The 19,216-nt window shown below is 41.3% G+C and overlaps 1 protein-coding gene across 3 annotated transcripts in view; it reads left to right on the top strand.

Annotated features, from left to right (window-relative positions):
- Positions 1 to 19,216, top strand: part of dnai7 (dynein axonemal intermediate chain 7) — an 82,346-nt gene that overhangs the window by 28,795 nt on the left and 34,335 nt on the right. For all 3 annotated transcript variants that reach the window (XM_072562320.1, XM_072562318.1, XM_072562321.1), the window contains 3 exons: positions 3,910 to 4,013; positions 7,261 to 7,627; positions 14,315 to 14,429. In XM_072562320.1, coding sequence (XP_072418421.1) covers positions 3,910 to 4,013; positions 7,261 to 7,627; positions 14,315 to 14,429 — 586 coding nt within the window. The remainder of the gene's footprint in view (positions 1 to 3,909; positions 4,014 to 7,260; positions 7,628 to 14,314; positions 14,430 to 19,216) is intronic.

The following is a 19,216-nucleotide window of genomic DNA, read 5'->3' as shown; positions in this document are numbered from 1 at the left end:
GGTTATAAGAGATAGGATTTATAATCATCTAGAAAAGCATAATTTGATTAGGGATAGTCAGCACGGTTTTGTGAAGGGTAGGTCGTGCCTCACAAACCTTATTGAGTTCTTTGAGAAGGTGACCAAACAGGTAGATGAGAGTAAACTGGTTGATGTGTTGTATATGGATTTCAGTAAGGCGTTCGATAAGGTTCCCCACAGTAGGCTATTGTACAAAATGCAGAGGAATGGGATTGTGAGAGATACAGCAGTTTGGATCAGTAATTGGCTTGCTGAAAGAAGACAGAGGGTGGTGGTTGATGGGACATGTTCATCCTGGAGTCCAGTTACTAGTGGTGTACCGCAAGGGTCTGTGTTGGGTCCACTGCTGTTCATCATTTTTATAAGCGACCTGGATGAGGGCCATGGAAGGGTGGGTTAGTAAATCTGCAGATGACACTAAGGTCGGTGGAGTTGTGGGTAGTGGCGAAGGATGTTGTAGGTTACAGAGAGACATAGATAAACTGCAGAGCTGGGCTGAGAGGTGGCAAATGGAGTTTAATGCAGACAAGTGTGAGGTGATTCACTTTGGTCGGAGTAACCGGAATGCAAAGTACTGGGCTAATGGTAAGATTCTTGGTAGTGTAGATGAGCAGAGAGATCTCGGTGTCCAGGTACACAGATCCTTGAAAGGTGCCACCCAGGTTGACAGGGTTGTTAAGAAGGCATACAGTGTTTTAGCTTTTATTAATAGAGGGATCGAGTTCCAGAACCATGAGGTTATGCTACAGCTGTACAAAACTCTGGTGCGGCCACACTTGGAGTATTGTGTACAGTTCTGGTGAAGGATGTGGAAGCTTTGGAAAGGGTGCAGAGGAGATTTACTAGGATGTTGCCTGGTATGGGGGGAAGGTCTTACGAGGAAAGGCTGAGGGACTGAAGGCTGTTTTTGTTCTAGAGAAGAAGGTTGAGAGGTGGCTTAATAGAGACATATAAGATAATCAGAGGGTTAGATAGGGTGGACAGGGAGAGCCTTTTTCCAAGTATGGTGACGGTGAGCACGAGGGGGCATAGCTTTAAATTGAGGGGTGATAAATATCGGACAGATATCAGAGGTAGTTTCTTTCCTCAGAGAGTAGTAAGGTTATGGAATACTTTGCCTGCAACGGTAGTAGATTCGCCAACTTTAAGTACATTTAAGTCGTCATTGGACAAGCATATGGATGTACATGGAATAGTGTAGGTTAGATGGGCTTCAGATTGGTGTGACAGGTCGGCGCAACATTGAGGGCCAAAGGGCCTGTACTGCGCTGTAATGTTCTATGTTCTATATCATCCGCCGACATTTCTGCCACCTCCAAACGGACCCCACCACCAGGGATATATTTCCCTCCCCAACCCTTTCCGCTTTTCACAAAGACCGTTCCCTCTATGACTACCTGGTCAGTTTCATGCCCCCCAACAAACCACCCTCCCAATCCTGGCACTTTCCCCTGCCACCGCAGGAATTGCAAAACCTGTGCCCACATCTCCTCCCTCACCACCATCCAAGGCCCCATAGGAGCCTTCCACATCCATCAAAATTTTACCTGCACATCCACCAATGTCATTTATTGTATCCGTTGCTCCCGATGCAGTCTCCTCTACACTGGGGAGACTGGACGCCTCCTAGCAGAGCGCTTTAGGGAAAATCTCCGGGAAACCCGCACCAATCAACCCCACTGCCCTGTGGCCCAACATTTCAACTCCCGCTCCCACTCTGCCGAGGACATGCAGGTCCTGGGCCTCCTCTATCACTGCTCCCTCACCACCCGACGCCTGGAGGAAGAAAGCTTCATCTTCCGTCTTGGAACACTCAAACCCCAGGGCATCAATGTGGACTTCACCAGTTTCCTCATTTCCCCTCCCCCCACCTTACCCCAGTTCCAACCTTCCAGCTCAGCACCATCCTTATGACCTGTCTCACCTGCCAATCTCCCTTTCCACCTATCTGCTTCACTCTCCCCTCTTACTTATCACCTCCATCCCCACCCCCATCCACCCATTGTACTCTTTGCAACCTTCCCCCACCCTCCTCTCTGACCAATCAAGAAAGAGTTGGATAGAGCTCTTATGGATTGTGGAATCAAGGGTTATGGGGATAAGGCAGGAACAGGATACTGATTGAGGATGATCAACCATGATCATAATGAATGGTGGTGCTGGCTCGAAGGGGAGAATAGCCTAATCCTGCACCTCTTGTCTATCGTCTATCACCTCCATCCCCACCCCCATTCACCTATTGTACTCTTTGCTACCTTCTCCCCAGCCCCACCTCCCCCATTTATCTCTCCACCCTGGAGGCTTCCTGCCTCTATTCCTGATGAAGAGCTTTTAGAGTCATAGTCATAGAGATGTACAGCATAGAAACAGACCCTTCGGTCCAACCCCTCCATGCCGACCAGATATCCCAACCCAGTCTAGTCCCACCTGCCAGCACCCGGCCCATATCCCTCCAAACCCTTTCTATTCATATACCCATCCAAATGCCTCTTAAATGTTGCAATTGTACCAGCCTCCACCACATCCTCTGGCAGCTCATTCTATACACGTACCACCCTCTGCGTGAAAAGGTTGCCCCTTAGGTCTCTTTTATATCTTTCCCCTCTCACCCTAAACCTATGCCCTCTAGTTCTGAACTCCCTGACCCCAGGGAAAAGACTTTGTCTATTTATCCTATCTGTGCCCTTCATTATTTTGTAAACCTCTATAAGGTCACCCCTCAGCCTCCGACGCTCCAGGGAAAACAGCCCCAGCCTGTTCAGCCTCTCCCTGTAGCTCAGATCCTACAACCCTGGCAACATCCTTGTAAATCTTTTCTGAACCCTTTCAAGTTTCACAACATCTTTCCCATAGGAAGGAGACCAGAATTGCATGCAATATTCCAACAGCGGCCTAACCAATGTCCTGTACAGCCGCAACATGACCTCCCAACTCCTGTACTCAATACTCTGACCAATAAAGGAAAGCCTATCAAACGCCTCCTTCACTATCCTATCTACCTGCGACTCTACTTTCAAGGAGCTATGAACCTGCACTCCAAGGTCTCTTTGTTCAGCAACACTCCCTAGGACCTTACCATTAAGTGTATAAGTCCTGCTAAGGTTTGCTTTCCCAAAATGCAGCACCTCGCATTTATCTGAATTAAACTCCAACTGCCACCTCTCAGCCCATTGGCCCACCTGGTCCAGATCCTTTGCCCAAAACATCGATTTTTCTGCTCCTCGGATGCTGCCTGACCTGCTGTGCTTTTCCAGCACTACTCTGATCTAAGCATCTCATTTTTCACTAGGCACTTTACATTCTTCAGGATTCAACATTAAGTTCCAGAACTGCAGACCATGAATGTTATCTTCCATTTCCAATATATCCCACCCCCACTCATTATTTTGATAACATGAGTTTGGTCTCTGGCATAGCAGACCTATTATTTTGTAATTCACATCTATCATTAAAACCTTTTTTCCCCATCTACATGTCCCCTTTAATACCATTAACCTTCCCTTTGTCTTTTACTCTGAACACCATTGCCACTTGTTCCACCTTCATTCAAAACATAGTCAACATAAATTTCCAGACATTTCTGTTCTGAAGAAACATTATTGGAGTCAAAATATTCACTCTCTTTCTCTCTGTCCACAGATGCAGCCAACTGTGTTGAGTTTCTCAAGCATATTCTGTTTTTATTTAAAAATGATGGAGATAATTGTTGGTCATTTTGTCATGTTATTATGCACAGGTGACATGTATGGTTTTGATGTTTGTCATTTTCTACTGTAGTTTTAAGTTAAGGAGATGATTTGGCAGACACTTATTTTCAAGGACAACATTATTCCTTGAAATCATTGAAAGATTCATTGCATTTTTTTTAAAAAATGAATTTCTTTTTAGAAAGCCATTGATCTTGTTGACATTGAGACTGGAAATATGCAAGAAGTGGTTACTGATGAGAATGTCACTCTCTGTTTGTGGGCAAACTTCAACAAAAATCCCAGGTATGCAGATTGTTGCAGGTGAATGTCAAATTATTTCCCATTGAAACCTGGGGATGTTGAGGGAGTAAGGACCTGAATCATCCAAACTGGAGCAATGCGCAAAGGTTCTTCTGGCCCAATGCTGCTGCACATTTCTTTCTCTTTGTTTTACAGCTCCACAAAATTTTAGTTAGGCCACATTTGGAATATTGTGTGCAGTTCTGCTCGCCACACTACCAGGAGGACCTGGTTGCTTTGGAGAGGGAGCAGGGAAGATTTACCAGGATGTTGTTTGGTCTGGAGAGTTTTAGACAGGAGGAGAGGTTGGATAAACTCACATTGTTTAGTTTATTTAAATTCTCCCCTTCCTCAACTGTCTTCTAAGTTCTGCCCATCTGTTAAGAGTCTTTTCTATTCCCTTTGCATGCTTAATTTAAATGAATATGAGCTGCATCTACTACAGTAAAAGTCTGTGTTTCTGGACTTGCCTCACAGACCACTTCTCCGTTATTAATCTAGTTTATTGTTATGGAAGAGGTTCAGTCTTACCTGTAAATGTTCCTGCTCCCTTTCAGAAGAAACCTTTATGGATTTTTAGCATTTTCCACTGTTTACATAACACTTTGCGCACATCCTACTCAGCATTCTATTGAACTCATTCAACCATAAAGCAATATCTTTATAATGCAGTTCAGTCACAAACATTTTGAGCTGTTTTGCAATCATTTATGGTTTACAGTGGAGTTGTAATGAGTTGAATCACAAGGGCCTGTCCACAGATTTGAGTTTTTTAAAAATTTAATCACAGGATGAGGGCATTGCTGGCTAGACCAGCATTTATTATCTATCCCTAATTGCCCAGAGAGTAGTTAAGAGTCAATCACATTGCTATGGGTCTGGAGTCACATATAGGCTAGACCAGATAAGAACGCAATTTCCTTCCCTGAAGGGCATTAGCAAAACTGATGGGATTTTCTGACAATCGGCAATGGATTTGTGGTCATCATCAGACTCTTAATTCCAGACTTTTTTTTCAGTGAATTCAAATTCCACTATCTACCATGGCAAGAGTTAGACTCAGGTCCCTATAACATTACCTGGGTCTCTGGATTAACAGTATGGCAATAATACCACTAGGCCTCACTATGTGTTACCTGGTGTTTCTTTCTAGGTAACCAAGAAAACCACAGCATAACCCAATGTGCGTAAATAAATGACCTTTTCATACAGTAAAGACCATAATAGATAAACTTAGATATTTACGTTATGTCACTGTCTCACGGTTTCTGAAATGTGTCCATGATAGATTGGTGAATTGGCATGGATGATGTGAGAGCAAAGGGTAATGGTCATAAATTAGTGTGAGTTTACACCAAGCTGATATAGTGTCTATAAGGGGCTATGGGGATGGGTGAAATATCATGATTTGGAATGTTTAGGTCTGGGTGTGAATTACAGTGTAAGCAATATGTGAAATTTGAACTAAAGGGGTGAATATATAAGAAAACAAATGGGACAAGATTCTAGAGAACCAAGGCAGATTTTCTAATTATTACATTTGGTAGTCCTTGTCCTCAATCCAAATTGGATTGACTCCATCCGCATCCACATCTTGGAACAAAGATCCCTATCCGTTAGGTTTATATTTTCCCAAGGCAAATCCGAAGAGCTGTTAAGTATACTGTCTCGACCCAACAGCATAACAGTGAAAATCCAGTCTTTACATTCCCTGGACTCTTGAATTTGTTTGCGATCTTAGTGCAGTGTGTGATCATCCAAAATTTGCATATTAATGAGTCTCCATAATCATTGCTCGGTTCAAGTTTTGTATCAGATAAATTTGAAATTTGCAAATAGTAAAGTTCATATTCAGTTTACCATTTTTACATGTTAGTTAAGTCGATATAAAAATTGTCAACAAAAACAATAGCTCCACAAATCCTATGGATTCCAGATTGTTGGAGCTTTGACATACACTGCAAGATTCAGAACCTTATGGAAGATTTGGCATGAGAATCTTATAATGAAGGAATTGCCCAGGAAATGTAAACTTCTGATAACCAATTCCTTTGCACCTCAGGACCCTCCACAAATATCTCTGACCCTAAACTGATGTTGAAGACTTGGGAAAGACCTATGGAACGTAACCTTATTATGACAGTGTTTAACTGCAATCATCTGACTTTTAATAGCTGGAACCTCTCAAGGGCTAAAATGGTTTTAGAAGAGAAAAAAAATTGAATTAAAATGGCCACATTGACCACTCAACCAGATTGAGGCAATTTTCGTGAAATCAGTCACTCTGATGACAAGTTAATTTCAGTTCAGACTGGGTCTTATTTACTGGTAGTCTCATGAAGCTTGCTTCAACCTGGTTGGTTGGTTGGTCGGTCAATGTGGCCATTTTAATTCAATGATATTCCTTCTAAAACTGAAACCAGTCACTCACATCTGTTTCTCCCATTCACCTCTTACCATCTACCCTATCTATCCCTCTCATAATTTTGTAAACCTCTATCAGGTTTAAATGTGAAAGAGATGAGATTACCTAAAACCTAAATGCCAAAATCATTAAGAATAAGATGCTTGAGTTCAGGGCATGTGTAACACCAGGGAATTATGGTTTTGCAGGGATTCTAAAAATTTGGTTCCTGCCACAGAGATCGAGTCAATTGATTCTGTAATCTTAATTTGCCCTGATATATTCGCTTTAAAACATCACTAGCGCATTTTCACTAACATCTTTTGAGAGGGAAATTTTAACTTTGTTTTAGCTAAGTTTTCACTTCTGTCTCCTGCTGAAGTGAACTTCGAAGCATATACACAATTTTTCTGGGCAGTTCAGCCCATCAGCTAAATTGGGTTGTTTGCAGTTGTTGGTAAGAAATTTTGCAGAAGCAGTACATTCTCCAGAATAAATGTTGATAAGTATGATGGTTGGGGAACTTATTAGATGTTGAAGAAGCACAAGTGGGTCATGACTGAGGTATTGCAATTCACTGCTAATTTTCATTATTATAGAAGAAGATATTAGCCACTTGAGTTTATTTTGTTCACAATTGTCAGTTAGTCACTTGAGGGGGTTGCTGTAATTGAACACCATGGCTAGTCTTGTTCAGTAACTGAACTGTTTGTGTAAAATCCACTTGATATTGGATTCTTTGAGTATAACTTTTAATACTTAGGCTAAGTTGGCTAACAAACTATTGTTGTCTATTGCTATTGCAGAAGAAAAGACTTTTAAAAATAATTTCTGATTTTCTCACAGGTTTAAAGGCTACGCATTTGTCAATTACCATTTGGAATTTGAACTCCCTAAACCATTGGCAATGAGTGATATAGCTGTGCGGATCTTACATACGGATTATGATCACATATCTTGCCGCAGCCATGCATTTAATGCTCATCAGAGAGCTTTTAAAACTAAACTTGTTGCAGTTGAAATTAGGCAGGATATGCATGAGGATATTGAGGTACAGGGAGAGGGAGAGGAATTCCAAACTATTGAAGATCAGAAAATACCTGAAGAACAAAAAGTTCATGAAGAACAAAAAACGCCTGAAGAGCAACAGACTCTTGAAAGCAAACAATTACCTGATGAAGAAATAAAGCCTATTCGACTAACAAGATCAAGGGTATGAATATGTTGAATTGTTACATCCAGGCAGATTTAAGTAGTTTTATCAATGGCTATACGATTTCTAGTAAATGTGAGATTTGGTATATTTTGGGTTGTTCAATGCCTTTATATTCAAATGACTTTCTCTAAACACTAGTCTTATTCAGCAGCCCACATGCTATAAACTATCCCTAAATCCTCAACAGTAAAAGGACAGCTCACTTCTTAGAGGCCTGAGAAACAGCTGTGAAACTGACTGATCAACATCACATGAACTTTCATGACCAAATAGTCACCCATGCATAAGGAGTTACCACTTCATCAGATAATGACCTAAGGTGATTGTCAGTGAATGTGGCTACCTTGTCCTCTGTGATACAATTACAATCCTTAGTTTATAGACTTGCACTAATGAAGAACACCACAACCAGTTTGGATTGAATTTAAGTGATGGGTTTTCTCTATATAACACATATCCAGGTGATACACTAATCTGCTGATTCTAGCAATATAAAAGTAAAGATTTGAAAATTTGTGCATTCCCATACAGGTATTGCAGAATTTATCTTTTTTCCTACTTTAAACTTTGAAAACTTCTTTTCCTGTTCAGTCGTTGAGCTCGATTCTTTATTGAAATGATATTGTGGGTTTGATTGTTTTGCTGTTGATTTTTATAATTTACTATATTGACTTTGAATTATAAGAAAATTAATTTGAATTGCAAGTATGAATTAGAAAGATAATTTACATTTCAAAGCTGTTAAGATTGGCATTTGGCACCTAGACAAGCTTCCCAATTTCCTTCAAATGTTCTTACATACATTCTGCATGAGTGACTTAGAGATGCCGGTGTTGGACTGGGGTGTACAAAGTTAAAAATCATACAACACCAGGTTATAGTCCAACAGGTTTAATTGGAAACACACTAGCTTTTGGAGCGTCGCTCCTTCATCAGGTGATATTAGAGGACTCAATCCTAAAACACATAATTTATAGCAAAAATTTACAGTGGGATGCAACTGAAATTATACATTGAAAAGTACCTTGATTGTCTGTTGAGCTAGAGTGGTAGCTAGACAATATGTTGAAGGTGTTAGCCCCCTGTGTCTGTTGATTGTTGTGCGGTGCCCATTCATGCCCAATGTACCATGCCCTGGAGCCATGGTACATTGGGGAAACCGAGCAAGGGCTACGATGGCGGATGAATGGGCACCGCACAACAATCAACAGACAGGAGTGTTCCCTCCCACTTGGCGAACATTTCAGTGGTCCAGGACACTCGACCTCGGATCTTCGAGTGACCATCCTCCAAGGCGGACTTCGGGACAGGCAGTAGAGAAAAGTGGCCGAGCAGAGGCTGATAGCTAAGTTCGGTACCCATAGGAAGGGCCTCAACCGGGATCTTGGGTTCATGTCACAGTACAGGTGACCACCATTGCACTATACACACACACACAGACACACACATATATTTTGTGAGGTGAATTTGTACTCGCAAAGTTACATTGTACTTTGCTCAAAAACTGCATGAATTCATGTAAAACTCTGTTATCTCACTTTTTAGATTAGAATCAATCTAAACGTCATGGTATAGACAGAAAACACAGGGGACCAACACCTTCGACATGCCCGAAACGTTGATTTCGCTGCTCGTTGGATGCTGCCTGAACTGCTGTGCTCTTCCAGCACCACTAATCCAGTACCTTCAACATGTTGTCTAGCTATCACCCATTGTTAACAGCTAACCTGAGAATGCAACTTTTTTAAAAAAGGTTTTGTGATTTACACATAAAAGAAGTGAAACTTTCATGGTATTTGAACAGATGAAAGACTCAACAGACAATCAAAATATTTTTCAATGTATAATTTCAGTTGCATCACACTGTAAATTTTTGCTATAAATTCTCCACTATCACCTCCACTATCACCTGATGAAGGAGCAACACTCCAAAAGCTAGTGTGTTTCCAATTAAACCTGTTGGAATATAACCTGGTGTTGTATGATTTTTAACATTCTGCCTGAGGGTAGATTAACAAGTTCTTAACTCTGAGGTACTTGGCTTGAATGATAATTGGAAGATATCAGATATGTTGCCTCAAACTTCTGATGGGCAGTGGCAGCAGCCTATAGCCATTTGGTGGCAAGCCAGTGAGTTGGAAATCCACATTTTACCTGAAAAACTACTAGAGCAAATTGATATAGTGGCCAGGAAACTGGAGAGAAGTCAACTGCTGTTCTTCATGATGGTGCCAAAAGGATCTTTTACATCCACCTGAGAGGGCAGATGGGCATTAGTTTGTATTTCATCTGAAAGACAACACCACTAACAGTACAGCATACCCTTGGTACCATACTGAATGTAGCAGCTCAATTCCTAGAAACGGACCTGAATCCTCATTCTGACTAAGAGATGAGAATGCTAAGTCACCTCTGACAAGTTAGTTGAAGTTGTGGAATAGGTGTAAAGTTAGGGCCAGATTTAATATTGAACACTCCATGCACCAAATCAAAATGTATTTCTCCTCACATGTGGCGTAACCCAGCGGGGTACTTTCATTTTTTTTGTGGTAGTAGTAAATAGGTGATTTCAATTGTCTGCTTATTATATGTGCTGCTGATGAAAAGGAAAGTCACACAAATACCTCATAATTTCCAATAATTTCTGTTTGAACTGCAGCTACAGTTTGTTAGGAGGATGTATCAATCTGGACTGTAGTTATCTTTTGTTGGAAGAGTATACATTGTCAACGTGGCTTCAAAGCAAACTCCAGAGATGTCAGTCTTTAGACGATCGCTGGAACCATGTGTGCATCATGTCTCTGAAATGTATTTTGTTTCACAAACTTCACATAGATATGGCCCTGTTATTGTTTTCTTTATATTGGGGAAATACACAGTTCCATATGCAGGGAAGAGGGAAATGAGATGCAGCCTTGATGCATTAAATCTTTCCCCATTTGTAACCAATGACGTTGATAGTGGGGGGCGTTCAGCAAGGAAAATGCCTATGACTGTCAAGAGAAGATGGCTTAATTTTCTTCCGTTAAAACAGGAATGTAAAGTAAATAGAACTTTAAACCATTTGGTCTAATGTTGCAACTCTAGATTTCTGGAGAACACATTTCTGATGACAATAGTGTTTAAGATATCAAAATTTAATGAATGCATATACCTCAGAGAATTGAGGTGTTGGAGGAGATTAAAGAGATAGAGAGGGGTGAGGCCATGGAAGAATTTAAAAACAAGTGTGTGAATTTTAACATCAAAATGTTTCTTGACCAGGTGTCAATGTAAATCAGTGAGCACAGGTTGATAGGTAAACAGAATTTGATGTGAATTATGAGTCAAGCAGCATCGTTTTGCATAACCTCAAATATGAAGACTTGTTTTCCTCTGGTTATTATAAAATCATATTGTAAGCTATGCAAAGCATAATGACTTATCACTACACCACTGTCATACCACATGCAATGGATTTGTTTATTCACCTGTGGGATGTGGATGTTGCTGGCTGGGCCCAGCATTTATTGCCAGTCCCTAGTTGTCCTTGAGGAGGTGGTGGTGAGCTACCTGCTCAAACCACTGCAGTCCACCTGCTGTGGGTTGACCCACAATACCCATGGAGAGGGAATTCCAGGATTTTGACCCAGTGACAAGAAGGTACGGCGATATATTTCCAAGTCAGGATGGTGAGTGGCTTGGAGGGAAACTTGTGAGGGGTGGTGTTCCTATCTATCTGTTGCTCTTATCCTTCTAGATAGAAGTGATCATGAGTTTGAAGATGCTTTCTGAGGATTTTGGTGGATTTCTGCAGTGCATCTGGTAGATGATACGCACTTCTGGTACTGAGTGTTGAGGGTGCAAGGAGTGGATTTAGTGCCAATCAACCAGGCTGCTTTGTCTCAGATGGTGCCAAGATTCATGAGCGTTGTTGGAACTGCACTTATCAAGGTAAGTGGGGAGTATTCTCTCACACTCTTGACTTCTGCCTTTTAGATGGTGGAGAGGCTTTGGGAGGTCAGGAGGTTGTTACATACCTCTGTATTCCTAGCCTCTGAGCTGCCCTTGTAGCCACTGTGTTTATGTGATGAGTCCAGTTGGGTTTCTGATCAATCATAATATCAAGGATGTTGATAGTGGGGCATTCAGTGATGGTAAGACCATTGGATATCAAGGGGTGATGATTAGATTGTCTCTTATTGCTGATGGTCATAGCCTGGCATTTGTGTGGCACAAATGTTACTTGCTGCTTATCAGCTCAAGTCTGGATATTGTCCAGATCTTGTTGCTTCAATATCTGAGGAGTTGTAAATAGTGCTAAACATTGTGCAATCATTGGTGAATATTCCCACTTCTGACCTTATGATGGAGGGAAGGTCTTTGATGAAGCAGCTGAAAATGGTTGGGCCTAGGACACTACTCTGAGGCAGTCCTGCAGAAATGTCCTGGAGTCGGTTTGATTGACCTCCAACACCATGAATATCTTCCCTTATGCCAGGTATGACTCCTGAGAGACCAGAGAATTTGCCCCCAGTACTCATTGAGTCCAGTTTTGCTAGGGCTCCTTGGTGCCACAGTCAGTTGAATGCAGCTTTGATGTCAAGAGCTGTCAGTCTTACCTCACCTCTGGAATTCAGTTCTTTTGTCCACATTTGAACCAAGGCTGTAATGAGGTTAGGAGCTGTATAACCCTGGCAGAACCCAAACTGGGCATCACTCTGCAGGTTATTGCTGAGCAGGTGCTGCTCAGAAGCACTGTTGTTGACACCTTCCATCACTTTACTGATGGTCGAGAGTAGACTGACGGGACGGTAATTGACCTGGTTGGATTTGTCTTGCTTTTTAAGTACAGGACATACCTGGGCAATTTTCCACATTGTCGGGTAGATGCCAGTGTAGTAACTGTACTGGAACAACTTGGCTAGGGAAGCGGCAAGTTCTGGAGCCTTCAGTACTATTGCTGGACTGTTGTCAGGACCCATAGCCTTTACAGTATCTAGTATCTCCAACCTTTTCTTGATGTCATGTGGAGTGAATTGAATTGGCTAAAGACTGGTATCTTGGTATCTGTAATGCTGAGGACCACTGAGGGAGGCTGAGATGGATCATCTATATTGCACTTCTGGTTTAAGATTGCTGCAAAAGCTTCAGTCTTACCTTTTGCACTGCTGTGCTGGGCTCTCTATCATCGAGAATAGGGATATTTGTGTAGCCTCCAGTGAGTTGTTTAATTGTCCACCATCATTCACGATGTGGCATGACTGCAGAGTTTCAATTTGGTCCATTGGTTGTGGGATCACTTAGCTCTTTCTGCCATTTGCTGCTTATGCAGTTCTGTTTGGTGACTTCACCAGGTTGACATCTCATTTTTAGTATGCCTGGTTCTGCTTTTGACATGCTCTCCTGTGCTCCCCATTGAATCAGGGTTGATTCCCTGGCTTGATGGTTGAGTGGGGGATATGCTTGACTTTGAGGTTACAGACTGTGCTAGAGCAAAATTGAATTGTGTCCATGGTGCAAAGCGCCTCATGGATGCCCACTCTTGAGTTGCCAAATCTATTTGAAGTCTATCCCATTTAACATGATGATTGTGCCACATAACATGATGAAGGTTATTCTCAATGTAAAGGTGGAACTTCGTCTCCACAAGGACTGTGTGGTGGTCACTGTTACCGATACTGTCATGGACAGCTGGCAGATTGGTAAGGATGAGGTCAAGTATGTTTCTCCCTCTTGTTGGTTCCCTCAATACCTGCTGTAGACCCAGTGCAGCAGCTATGTCTTTAGGGTTCGGCCAGCTCAATCAGTAATATTGCTGCTGAGCCACTCTTGGTGGTGAACATTGAAATCCCCCACCCAGAGTATATTTGTGCCCTTGCTTCTTGTAAGTGTAGTACCGATTAGTCAGCTGAGGGAGGATGGTATGTGGTAATCAGCAGGAGATTTCCTTGCCTATGTTTAACATGAAGCCATGAAACTTCATGATTTCCAGAGTCAACATTGAAGATTCCCAGGGCAACACCCTCCCAATTGTATACCACCTCTGCTGGGTCTTGCCTGCTGGTGAGACAGTGCATATCCAGAGATGGTGATGGGGTGGTGGTGTCTGGGACATAATCATGCTCATGGAATCATACCTTACAGACAATGTCAGGCTTTTGCTTGACTAGTCTGTGAGACAGCTCTCCCAATTTTGGCACCAGCTCCCAGATGTTAGGATCCTGCATGGTCAAAAGGGCTGTTTCTGCCATTGTCTTTTCAGGTGGCCAGGTCGATGCCAGGTGATTTGTTCGGTTTCATTGCTTTGAGACTTTGTAGCGATTGGTACAACTGAATGGCCATTTCAGAGGGCAGTTGAGAGTCAACCAAATTGCTGTAGGTTTGAAGTCACATGTAGGCCAGACCAGGTGAGGATGGCTATTTGTTTTTCCTGAAGGATATTAGTGAACCAGATGGGTTTTTCTGAAAATCGACAGTGACTTCAAGGCCATCAGTAGATTTTTAATTCCAGAACTAAAAAAAAGAATTCAAATTCCACCATCTGTCATGGCAGGATTTGAACCTGTGTCCACAGAACATTTGCAGAGTTTCTGATGAATAGTGTAGTGATACTACTAATAGGCCATTGCACCCTGCACCACCCCAATTTCCTTACTATCAATAATCTTTGTAAAATTGAACAATCATTTTACTATTTTGTAGAGTGCAGTAAGTAGCGGTTCCAAGGAGGAAACGGAATTAAGAAGCAGATCATCAAGCAGGGTACGAGTTGTCGAAGATGTTGATGCAAAGTTACCAAGTATAGAACTCGTTTCAGGTAGGAAATGTGCAATTTTTCAGTTTCAAGAAGTCATTGAGTGCAACTTTTGTTTAAAAGGTTTGGAAATCAAAATGGATTGTGATTCTCCAAAATGCTGTAACAGAGTTTTGGGGAGTGGGGGTTGCATTAGTGTAAATTAAAATATTCAGGACTAAGAAAGATAGGTTTTGTTATCTTGGGAGGGAAGCAAGGTATGTGAATCAATCATTGAAAAATGGAGTTGAGCTACAAATCAACCAAAGTATTATGGTGTTGGGAACTGTAAGTGTCAAAACATGGTCATGGTCCAAATAAGCTATGCACTTTTTGCAGATAGTGTATAAATATGTTCAGAGATTTCCTATATATATAGCCATGATGTGGAGGTGCAGGTGTTGGACTGGGGCGGATAATATTAAAAATCACACAACATCACGTTATTGTCCAACAGGTTTATTTGGAAGTACTTCAGAGCGCTGTTCCTTCAGGTATCTCATTGAAGGAGCAATGCTCTGAAAACTAGTACTTCCAAATAAATCTGTTGGACTATAACCTGGTGTTGTGTGATTTTTAACTACACATATAGCAACATTTCTAACAAAATATTTGTTTCAAGTGCATTGGGAGAAAGTGAATGGTATGTTCTGGTAAGGAAGTAGTTATGGTGACTTAGTTGTGATAAACGTAACAAAACACATTACAGAGCATTATAAACAAAATATGATACAAAACCACAAAGAGATATTAAGGTTAGTTAAGATAGGTAGGTTGGGGTAGTTATAAAGAATGCCTTGAAGGAGAGAAATGATATAGGAATATAGAAAAGTGTAGGGAAACATTTCTGTACCTTAAGACCCCAGGCAACAGAAGGCACAGCCATCAGTTATGCTCTGATTAAAATTGGGGCAATTAAGAAGGGGCAAAATTAGATAGTCATACAGCACAGAGACAGACCCTTCTACCTAACTCGTCCATGCCAACTAGTAACTTAAATGGAACTAGCCCCATTTGCCTGCATTTGACCCCTATTCCTCTAAACCTTTTCTATTCATGTACCTGTCTAAATGTCTTTTAAATATTGTAATTGTACCCGCCTCCACCACTTTTTCTGGCAGCTCATTCCATACATGCATCACCCTTGTGAAAAAATTGCCCCTCAGGTCCCTTTTAAATCTTGCCCTGCTCACCTTTGCCATCTAGCTTTGGACTTCTCTACCCTTGGAAAAAGATCTTGGCTATTGACCTTATCTATGCCCCTCATAATTTTATAAAACTTTGTAAGATCAGCCTCAGCCTCTGACATTCCAGGAAAAAATGTCCCAGTTTACCTAGCCTCCCCTTGTAGCTCAAACTTTCCAGTCCCAGCAACATCCTCTTAAACTTTTTCTGTACCCTCTCTAGTTGAACGTATCTTGGAGAGTTGTGGAGTTTGAGAAGATTGCAGAGTTAGGGAGGGGGAAGGCCTCAAAAACAAGGATTAGAGCCTTAAAATTAAGGTTTTACTTGACTGGGTGCTAATGAGAGTAGAAAGTTGATAGGGATTTGGAATTAGATGTGAGTTAAGAAAATGGGCAGTAGAGTTTTGGATTACCTCAGGTTTACATGGGGTAAAATCTGAAAGACCAGCCAGAACTAGCACTAGTGATAGTTAGAAGTTGGAGAGAGATTCTAACAATTTATCTGATCAGATCTGTATTGCAGATTATCCAACCGCCAATCCATTTTTCAACAAACATTATAATTCATTCCTTTGCAGGCTTTATAGTTTTACTTCAAATTTTATAAATAATGGAATTCACACTGAAGATTATTCAATCCATTCTGGCTGTCCTGGCTTCTTAGAACATTAAGACTTTGGAGCTTATTAATAATATTATTAGTGATATTATAAATATCTAATATGTGTTTATGAGGCATTGAAGTTGAAAATCTGCTCTTACATTTCTAATTCATCAAAGGAAGATTAATTAGAATCATAGAGCATAGGAGGCTATTCAGTTTGTGTTTTTCCAGCTCTATGAAAGCCTATTAGTTACATTCTCCCCACAGCCCTAAAAGTTTCTATTTTTCAAGTATGTATTTAAATCTTCTTTGGAAGTTACTACTGAATCTCCTTCCATTGCACTTCCATGTAGAACATTCCAGATCATTATGGCTCAGAATCAAAACAATTTCTTCTCATCCTCTGGTTTCTGACCTTCCTGGTCATGATAGTAAATCTCCTCTGTAGCTTCTCCAAGACCTGGCCTCCTTCTGTGAGTGTGATGCCCATAAATACACAATAATAATGCAGTGTTCTAGGTGGGACCTACCCAATGTGCGATAAAAACATTGCCGTTGGAGTTGTCATCATAGGCTCTGGACTCCATGCAATCTTAAGGCATCAGATCAAACATATGCAAGGAAACCTCATGCTGATTACTACCTACTACAGAGGAACCTCGATTATCTGAATGACATGGGCGGGGAGTATTGTTTTCGGATAATCGCAATTTGGATAATCAAATGCCGGATACACTGTTTAGCCAAGCATCGGGACCTTGCAATCTTGACGAATAATCCGAAATTCGGATAATTGAATGCCGAATAATCAAGGTTCCTCTGTACTCCGTCTTGGCTGATGAATCAATGCTGTTCAATGTTGAACACACTTGGAGGAAACACTGAGTGTGACAAGGGCACAGGGAGCTTCAATGTCCATCAGCAAGAATGCACCAATATTGATTAAGCTCGTCAAGTGCCACAGGGCATTGCTGCTAGATTGAGTCTACAGCAAGTAATAAGAGAACCGACAAAAGGGTAAGACCTACTTGACCTCACCCAATCTATCTGTCTTGGAGGTTTCTGTCTTAGGAAGTATCAGTAGGAGAAACCACTGCCCAGTCTTGCGGAGATGAAGTGTAATCTTCACATTGAGGACACCCTTTGGTATGTTATGTGGTACTGCCGCCATGCCAATGGGCCTGACTTGGAACAGATGTAACAACTCAAAACTAGATCAACAGTCCAAATGCTGAACAACTGGAACAGAGGATACTAGTGAGAAGTGACTGAGGAGAATTCTAAGAAAGGTTGGCTCACTCATCACAATTGAAAAGGGAATCTCAAAGGGTCCATTGTCAAAGAACTTCTGGAAAAGGAGGTTGAACAATCAGTTCATGTTGGGGTGGGTGAGTTGATCAATGGACCTACTTTTGGAAGTACCAGTATGGGCAAACGAAAGAGGATGGGGAGCATGGAAAAGGAAATGAGGGAAGGTTAGAATGTTGACAGTGAAAAAGAAACACTCATCGTCCATTGGGCAAGAAAGAGATAAGGGCAGTGTTAAGTTGTGAGTGTGTAAGTGCATGAAATATAGAGAACAAAATTAGGGAACTGGAAACAAAAATTGCTGAAGGGAGATATTACATAGTATCATTGGCAGAACTGTGGCTGAAGTTATAAACTGGGTTATAAACTCGAGTATGAAGTTGGGATGGGTGAAAAGGGAGGAGGTGCAGCAGACTTGGTCAAAGATAATGCCATAGCCCTTGAATGAGATGCAGTTCCTGAAAGAGAATCTATATGATTCGAGGTGAGAAACAGGATGGGAGCAGTGGCCTTGTTGGGTATTTTTTATAGACCTCCAAATAGTGGGGAGGAAGTCAAAGACAGCATTTGTAGGCAGGTTATAAAAACATGCGACATAAGTAGAGTTGTGATTGGTGATTTCGATTACCCCAGGATAGACTGGAAATAAAAGGTAGATTGTGGAATGCAGAAGAGGAGAAATTCCTGTAATGCATGCTAGAGAACTTTCTGGAACTGTACATTTCCAGTCATACCCAGGAGGAAACTGTGCGGGATCTGCTTGTAGGAAATGAGGCAGGCCAAGTGGAAAATTTTAGAGGAGGGGAGGGGGAGCATTTGGGAAATAGCAATCACAATATAATTAGGTTTAATATTAAGTTAGAAAAGGATAACTATCAGTCAAGGATTAAGATCCCAGAGTGGAAAAGTGCATATCTTTTAAATTTATTCATGGGCTTTGGTGGCTAGGCCAGCATTTATTGCCCATCCCTAATTGCCTAGATGGCAGTTAAGAGTCAACTACACTGCTGTGGGTCTGAAGTCACATGCAAGTCAGACCAGGGAAGGATGGCAACTTCCTTCCCTAAAGGACATTAGATGCATTTTTCTGACAGTTTACAATGGATTCGTGGTCATCAATAGACTCTTAATTCCAAATATTTATTGAATTCAAATTCCACCATCTCCCAGGACTTGATTCAAACCTCGGTCTCTTGATTAATAGTCCACAATAATACTACTAGGCCATTGCCTCCCCAAAGGTGTTTAAAAGTTAAACAGAGCAAGTTAATTGGAAACAAATTTTAATGGATAAAACACTGGATGAAAAATGGAAGACTTTCGAAAAAGAGATGACTAGTGTGCAACTGGGTACATACCCATGAGAAAAAATGTGGGATATCCAAGGCCAGAATATCCTGAATGATCAAGAATATTGATGAAAAAGTAAGGAAGAAAAGTTCCCCATGATATTGTCCGAAATTCAACCATTCTTAGCTGCTTCATCAGTGACCTTACCTCCATCATAAGGTTAGACTTGGGGATATTTGCCAATAATTGAACAGACTTAAATACTATATACGATACCACACATAATGAAGCCATCTGTATCCATATGCAGCAAGACCTAGAAAACATCCATGCTAAGGTATTAAATGGCCACACAAGTACCAAACATTGACCAACTCCATCAAGACAGAGTCTAACCATTATCCCTTGACACTCAATATTACTAT

Source organism: Chiloscyllium punctatum, chromosome 44 (assembly GCF_047496795.1).
Source record: "Chiloscyllium punctatum isolate Juve2018m chromosome 44, sChiPun1.3, whole genome shotgun sequence".
Taxonomy (NCBI): Eukaryota; Metazoa; Chordata; class Chondrichthyes; order Orectolobiformes; family Hemiscylliidae; genus Chiloscyllium; species Chiloscyllium punctatum.
Note: the sequence above shows the minus strand (reverse complement) of the source record. Positions and strands in the feature narration are given on the sequence as shown.